This window comes from Trachinotus anak, unplaced genomic scaffold, assembly GCF_046630095.1.
Source record: "Trachinotus anak isolate AG129_WGS33_773 ecotype Australia unplaced genomic scaffold, CSIRO_AGI_Tana_v1 ptg000024l, whole genome shotgun sequence".
Taxonomy (NCBI): domain Eukaryota; kingdom Metazoa; phylum Chordata; class Actinopteri; order Carangiformes; family Carangidae; genus Trachinotus; species Trachinotus anak.
Window position 1 is genome coordinate 1,106,318 of NW_027273875.1, and position 7,486 is coordinate 1,113,803.

Here is a 7,486-nt window from a genome sequence, read left to right on the forward strand (position 1 = left end):
AGTAAATTCTAGATACTGTTGTCTGTGAAAATCTCAGGAGATTAGCAAGTTCAGAAATATTTTTTTGCCCCTTACTGACCTCCTGACCTGTATCTGGGAGATCTTATGCACTCTATTCCTGCCACATGATTGGCTGATTGGATAATTGCATGGTGTGCAGGTGTTCCTAATGTAGAGCCGTGTATGTACATTCATATATTAGCCCTGCTAATTCGTGCAGTTGGTGACCATTATGCAATACCACTATTCGTCTATGGGATGCGCCACTTTTTCTGCAAAAACGCAAAAGGCAATTTGGCAGTGACCCTACCGGCTTGCCGTCGACTACGTATCATCCCGGAAGATTTACCTTTATCCTGACACGTAGCAGCCGCAACCAAGTTGGCAGCGCTCTGGATAGATTTGTCAAACATCGCAGGTAAGTGTCAGCGTTTATAGCTCAAAATAATGGTTTTGTAAGAAAAGGCTAAATGCAGTATTAAAGCTACCGCTGACATTATGGGTAAAACATGCGAGACAGGTCTCCGCAAATGTTATATAGCTAGCATTAGCTGACCAACTAGCCGCAGAGTTAACGGTACGTTAGCCACCCAAAGATTAGCTTTATTTGTGTAATTTGACAAGATAGGTTTCACTTCTGGCCAGCTGCAACTGTTGAGTAATTTGATAGTTAATGCAATTTAAAATAATTGGCCACTAGCATGCAAAGTTGTCTCGGTGTTGTGTGTGGAGCTGAATCCGTTAGCCACTTTAGCTCAGTTGTGTGAAATCATACGGAGGTAACGTTATTCTAATGACAGTAACAGGGCTGTGTGTTTGTAGTGAGTAATAACGCTTTCCTCGACTTTAACTTATAAATACAGACCTTCAAATGGTTTACAGGAGACTACACCAGTTCCTTTCACATTAAGTTGGTCAGTGTTAGTTAAGCTAAGAATTTGGCGACTGTGAGTTGTAACCTGCTAATGTTTCCGTCTCTGATCTGTCATTTCTAAAGTGACTTCCCTCGATGGGAAGTTGTCAGGGCTGAGTGTAGTGGTTTCAGGCGTTAAGCTACTTAATCACCAAAGAAATTATCCTAAGAATTGGAAAAACTATTAAATAGCAATTGTGACCCATGCATAAGTTTAGGCAACCTTCCAAGTCAGCATTTGGTAACCCCACCTTTGCCAGCTGTTAATCTTTGGGGTGGAAATATAGGGGTTATGTGGCAGCCAGTGGCACAGGACACATTGCTTGGATAGAGGGGATAATGGGTTCCATGAAATATCATGTATATAAATGTCCTGCAGTTGGTCAAGAAACTGAAAAGAGACTGGGTTCAGGGTAGGACAATGATCCAAGCAAACCTCAAAATCCACCATAAATTATTCCAAGAGAGACAAGCTGAAGCTTTTGGAATGGCCCTCAGAGCCCCCCCAGATCTGAACATCATCAATAATCTGTGGGTGGATCTTATATATGCTTTGTGATATCTACCAAAGGGAGTGTTACTAAGAACTGAGTTAGTAGGGTTTCCAAACTTTTGGACATACCATACCTAATTTTTTATGTTGATGAAATAAAAAGTAGCAGCAGTGACATTTGAAAAAAGGGACATTTTTTATGTCTGTTTCTTTTTTTCATGTCAAGAATCAACAAAATATGTAATTTTCCCAAGGATGCCCAAATTTTTGCACACAATTGTATATTAGTTAAATAGAAGTTGAGCCTAAAAAAATAGAAGACTGAGTTTTTCAGATGCTTTTCTGAATTATCTAGTTTGTGTTTTTAGCCAACTGGAGCATCTGTCAGAGAACATGATTGTTCAACATAACAGCACTTAAAAGTTGTGATTTTGATATATGTTATAATTGAATATTGTCATTGAACAACAAAGCTAGGCAACATGATGCTCATTATAACAGGAAAGGAACAAGTTTGGCAGAGAGCGTATAATGTCTAGTTATGTGGGTATTGTGTGTGTGTATATGTAGGGACACTGCAGACCAAAATAGTCATACTAGCTGATGAGTTATATTCCTGTTTCTGTGCCTGTGTTCCTACCAGAGTGAGAGATGTCGGGGTTTGACAACTTCAACACAGACTTTTACCAGTCAAGCTACAGTGTAGATGACCAGAGCCAGGCCGGCTATGGCTACAGCAACACTGAAAACCCCTACAACAAGTAAGCGAAGAAAGCCCTCCTTACCCGGTTCTCCCTCACCTGTTGACACCTTCCAGAGCAACATTGTTATTCATTCATGTGCTATGTATATATATATATATATGTATGTGTGTGTGTGTGTGTGTGTGCTTTCAGCTTCTGAAGAATAACCTTTTCATACCTGTCTTAAGGTTTCATATAACATCTTTTAAGTGAGTTTGAAAATTCCATCTGAGTTGGTATTTAGGATGAGGAAGGGAGATTGTTTTGTTTAAGCAAGAATAGAAAAAGTTGAGGGGCAAGTATGTCAAATAAACAAACAAACTTGTTATTTATGCCCCGTTGAAAACCACAATGGAGAAGCAACTTGCATTAATAACTAGAACTTGGCATTCTTTCAGTCAAAGGGTCCTGTTAAGCATCATTATTATTATTATGTGTTTTCCAGGCCATATGGGCAATATGACTACTCCCAGCCCATGGACTACTCTTCCCCAGGGATGATGCAGCCTCAGCAGCCATACACAGGACAAATTTTCCAGCCCACACAAACCTACACCCCATCACCATCACAATCCATGTATAGTAGCAGCTTTGATGACGAGCCACCGCTGCTAGAAGGTGGGTGAACCACAGCCAGGAGGCTATGACCTCTACATAGCACTTTGACTCTTACATAGTTCCTCTGACTTTTCTCATGATAGTTCACATTGTGTATTGTTGTTGTTAACTGTGCTAAATATATTAGTTTGTTGTTATTCTGTCTATTGCTATTGCTATTTGTATAACTGATAAGGTCAGATCTGGCCACAGCTTCTCAAAAGTGAGGATTTGCTTTATGTGCTGTGTTTCATATTACTCTAAACTGGACTGAAGTGGAGGAATAATCGGTTGGATGAAAGTACTCATGAGCTGCACTCTTTACCAGCTTTTGGAATCATTGCAAGTTACTTTTAAAACAGCACCACTATACCACTAAAATATAAAAATACAGTGTCCCTGTTAAAATTGGGGTGCAGTATCACCTCAAGGACATGAGTTCTGGTCTAAAGATGTGAAATGAAAGTTTCATCCATCTGTTGCAATCTCTAGCAGAGTTAGAGAATTTCTTAGTTGCAAGAAACTTTTGATAGAATAGGAAGGACAGATGAATCGAAGGCAGGCTACCTGCCAAAGTCACTGCAAAAATTGGCAGATCTGAGTTTTCCACAGTTTTGCAGTATTTTCCCTCTAATTATACACATTAGAAAGCTTTTCATTGGCATAAATGCTGTGCAGTTACATACAAACCAGCAGGATACTAATTTAAAATTGAATTGTGCCATTTATGTTTTCCACTTTGTGTTTGACCTGTTGCAGTAAAGTAAGACACAAAATGCTGGAAAATAAGCCATTTCACTGTTTTTAAATTAACTCTGACATTATAGTGTTATCAGCTCATACAGATGTATTTTCTGTTCAGTGTTTTCTTCTGTTATTAATTCAATGTGCAATAATTATAATGACAATAATTATACATTTTATTTATAGAGCACTTTTCAGTGTATTCAGTCACTTCATACAGCAAGTTAATAAAAAACCTAGAAAACTAGAGCTATTTATATGAACCAGAACATGCTCTTCCCAAGTTCATAAATACCTAATGTTGATATGTTGAATATGATCAGACACTAGCTGCCATGATAATGAAAAAAGCTCTTTGGTGTGACTGCGCCAGAGGCAATATTTGACACTCCTGATGCTCCTCACCCTTTGGGTTCATTACGTTGTCATCTCATTATATCTTGACCTTTTGTAGCCTAATCAGTCTGTCAATCAACCTCAGTCTGCAGTGGTAAAGCACTACTAACTTCCTAAATATGTTTTACATTAGAGACATTGATGTAGAGTAAAACAACCTTTAATATGTCAATAAAAGCCCTTGACACATCTAACAGGGCTCCACCAGCACCAGCTGCCACTCTGCTCTGTCTGGTCACTGCTCCAAACTGCTGTCAAGTCATATTTTGGCAGATGGACAGCTAACAAGGCAGAAAAACATAATGAACGTGATGTTAATCAGATTTTCTTCTATTAAACTAGATTCTCTGTCAGTTAGATCCACTGGAGAACATGTTGACCTAGAGATCAGTCTCCATGCCTCTTACTGTGCCTTGTCCATTCCCGTGCCTATGTATACTTGTGTGGTGCCACACAGCTAAGACTCAATGACAGATTTACAGCTGAGCTGCAGTAAATGCTCAGAGACCATGAAAATGTGCATGATTGCTCAAACCTAATTCACACTCTGTAGACTAACATAAGTCCAACCTTTAAAGGTGAAGACACATCAAGGCTGCTCTGAGAGGAAAAGCTCCGACTGAAAAGTATTTTTGTAAAGGTTTCTTAGTTACTGTAAGGGCCTGGTGTTTATGTAGCAAATACTTCCATATTTGTATCTGAGCTTTTTCAATACAACTCTGTGTGCACTTATTTTATGGGATTTTTTTTCTTATTATGATTGATTATAGATCCAGTATCCAACATACCTAATGTGTGTTTTCTGTGTTTTTTCCTTCTTTTAGAATTAGGAATCAACTTTGACCACATCTGGCAGAAGACTCTGACCGTGCTCCATCCGTTGAAAGCAGCAGACGGCAGCATAATGAATGAGACAGACCTGGCTGGCCCTATGGTCTTCTGTTTGGCCTTCGGAGCAACACTCCTCCTGGTAAATCATTTAGTTAACACTGGTGAATTATAATTCTTTAACTTACATTGATCCCTCTACAGCCTTCATACAAACACACATACAGTATACTGTATCTGTACACCAACTTGTACAACTGTCATCATGTAGGTGTGTCCACATCCATATCTTACTGTGTGGATGTTTTTTTTCTTTTTGCCATTTCCATTCACAGTCAGGTAAGATCCAGTTCGGCTATGTTTACGGTATCAGTGCAATTGGCTGCCTTGGGATGTACTGCCTACTCAACCTAATGAGTATGACGGGCGTCTCCTTCGGCTGTGTGGCCAGCGTGCTGGGATACTGCCTCCTCCCCATGATCCTCCTCTCTAGCTTTGGAGTCCTCTTCTCTTTACAGTGAGTACACTTTAAAACAGTTCAGTTTACAGATGTTGAGATATCCTGTAAATCAAGCAAAGGTTTTTCTTTATTTATGGACAACACTACTACTAAACACTGTCTAGTAGTATAAACTTCACAGATAGAATTTTATTGTATCAGTATAGTGATCATATGTTAATAACTAACTTTAGCAAAATTGATATTTTCCCATTTTATTTGATAGTTGTACATATAATGAAACTGTATAAATGCTGCTTTCCTCCTGGTCATTGTTAGAATAATCAAAGCCAACTTCCTGTCTCCTTTTTGTTCTCTCTAGGGGCATGATGGGAATTATACTAACAGCAGCAATCATTGGCTGGTGCAGTTTCTCAGCCTCAAAGATCTTCATCTCAGCGTTGGCCATGGACGGGCAGCAGCTGTTGGTTGCTTACCCTTGTGCTCTCCTATATGGGGTCTTTGCACTCATCTCTGTCTTCTAAAAAAATCATTGGGTAACAGTTAAAAATAATTGCTCTCCAGTTTCTGTAATAGCAGTCTAATTAGCGTCAGTGTAATTAGTGTAATTATTGTCTAATTACACTGTTATTACAGAAAAATAGGAGCTGCTGTCTAAAATGGCACCAAGGTGTTTTTTTTCTTTTATGAGCCTCCACCTCTCACTACGTTCCGACTTGACCATCTGCAGACTGGAGTGAATGGCGTCACTCATGTCTACTCGCCGCATTTGCTCCCTTCATGCATCTTAAAGGAGAGGGCTGTCAAATAAACCTGGTGAAAAATAACTCTCCTGTGGACAGCGTTGGACCTTAAACAGCCTAGTACAGTCCAATGATTTTAAGGAGATGAAGGAGAAGAAGGTGAGCAAGTAGTTCACACAAAGGAAACCTGATGGGGACAGTTTAATTTGGACAAAGATGGGAGAAGGTTCTCAGTTTCCAAGACGGACCGATAACCAACCTTCAGTAAACCCTGCAGGATAATTTGGAGCCAGTGAAAATGCCACGTATCACGATTTTCTCAAAAGCTGTTGTGAGCCATTTCTGGCAAACATCCATAGATTCTCCAACTGCAAGACTAAGGGGAACACCCACTTTAAGTCAGCGCAAGACTACAGATGCTCATTCAACACCTCCACCCAGAAAAGGGGGGAGTAACAAATGGGTGTCTCCTCCTCAATATCCTCTTTTCTCCAGGACTGAGGAGCCATGAATCCCATGCCACCATGCTCATCACAGCAGTGATATGATCTTTGATTTAAAATTAGCAGCTCTCCTATATCTTCTCATGTATTGTATTATTATATTTTCTCTTGAGATTCATTCAAGTTTTGATGCCTTTCAAGAAGACGGAAGTACAGATTGCACATAAACATTGTTCTAATTTTCAAAACCAAACAAATTAGACATTGAGAATGAATAGTTTGTGACATACTGTATGGGGTCTTGGTACAGATATATAGAATGTTGCTTTAGTTTGCATCCCTTACATTTCTTTAATCTTTATTTTAGAGTCGGCTCACTTTGTATGCTTTGATGTGTCATCTGTTTTTCATGTCTTCTCATGCACATTAAAGTTGTTTGAAGGTTATCTGCCTGGTGATATTAAAGGGTCCATTGTATGATGAGACAGATAATTGTAAGAAGTGGTTTAACCTTTGTTCAAGACAGACTGAAACAGAGGTTTTATTTGGCCAGTGAACCTATAGTGTTTGCCGCGTGGCACAAGAAAGGCTGGTGTGCACTGGAAGAAGTGGGTGTATGATACATAATGACAGTTTTCAGCAACCTGGGGAGATTCTATCTATCACAGCTGGTTTGTAGATCAAAGGAAATCATCTCCACGCTTTGATCCACATCAGTGTCATTTTTATTGCTTTTTAGACCTGGAAGAACTTCAAGTTTTAAAAGTAGGTTTGTAATTGCATGAAGTGTGTGCAGATGTTTTATCATGTTGGACGTGTTTGCACCTCCAGCACAAAGGCGTTGTCAGGTGAAGGCAGCGTCAACTGCACCATCACCTGTCCCGCCTCACCGCATACAGTCTTCACCAGTCATCAGCTGCAAGTACTCTGGACGGCTCTCTATCTCCCTCATGTGCTCAGAACTTTCAGCTGAGCAGTTAATGACTACTGTCATTATATGAACATTAAATGAAAATAAACATTTTGGTTAACTATAGGATAGTTAGTGTCACGTGCAACATTTTCCTTAGTAAAAACATCACCTCTTTACATCCTGGCACATAATACAGATTAAGCTAAAAATTCG

The 7,486-nt window shown here is 39.5% G+C and overlaps 1 protein-coding gene across 1 annotated transcript; it reads left to right on the forward strand.

Moving 5' to 3' along the window:
- The first annotated feature begins 260 nt into the window (after positions 1-260).
- Positions 261-6,806, forward strand: yipf5 (Yip1 domain family, member 5). Its single transcript, XM_071461561.1, has 6 exons — positions 261-418; positions 2,050-2,167; positions 2,595-2,767; positions 4,711-4,856; positions 5,050-5,231; positions 5,536-6,806. The coding sequence occupies exons 2-6, from the start codon at positions 2,058-2,060 to the stop codon at positions 5,696-5,698; spliced, it is 774 nt and encodes a 257-aa protein (XP_071317662.1). The 5' UTR covers positions 261-418; positions 2,050-2,057; the 3' UTR covers positions 5,699-6,806.
- Positions 6,807-7,486: the final 680 nt, after the last annotated feature.

Coding starts and splice junctions, on each gene's coding strand:
- yipf5 (XM_071461561.1), top strand. CDS start 2,058: ATGTCGGGGTTTGACAACTTCAACACAGACTTTTACCAGTCAAGCTAC. Junction 2,768..4,710: donor CGAGCCACCGCTGCTAGAAG/GTGGGTGAACCA, acceptor TCCTTCTTTTAG/AATTAGGAATCAACTTTGAC. Junction 4,857..5,049: donor TCGGAGCAACACTCCTCCTG/GTAAATCATTTA, acceptor TTCCATTCACAG/TCAGGTAAGATCCAGTTCGG.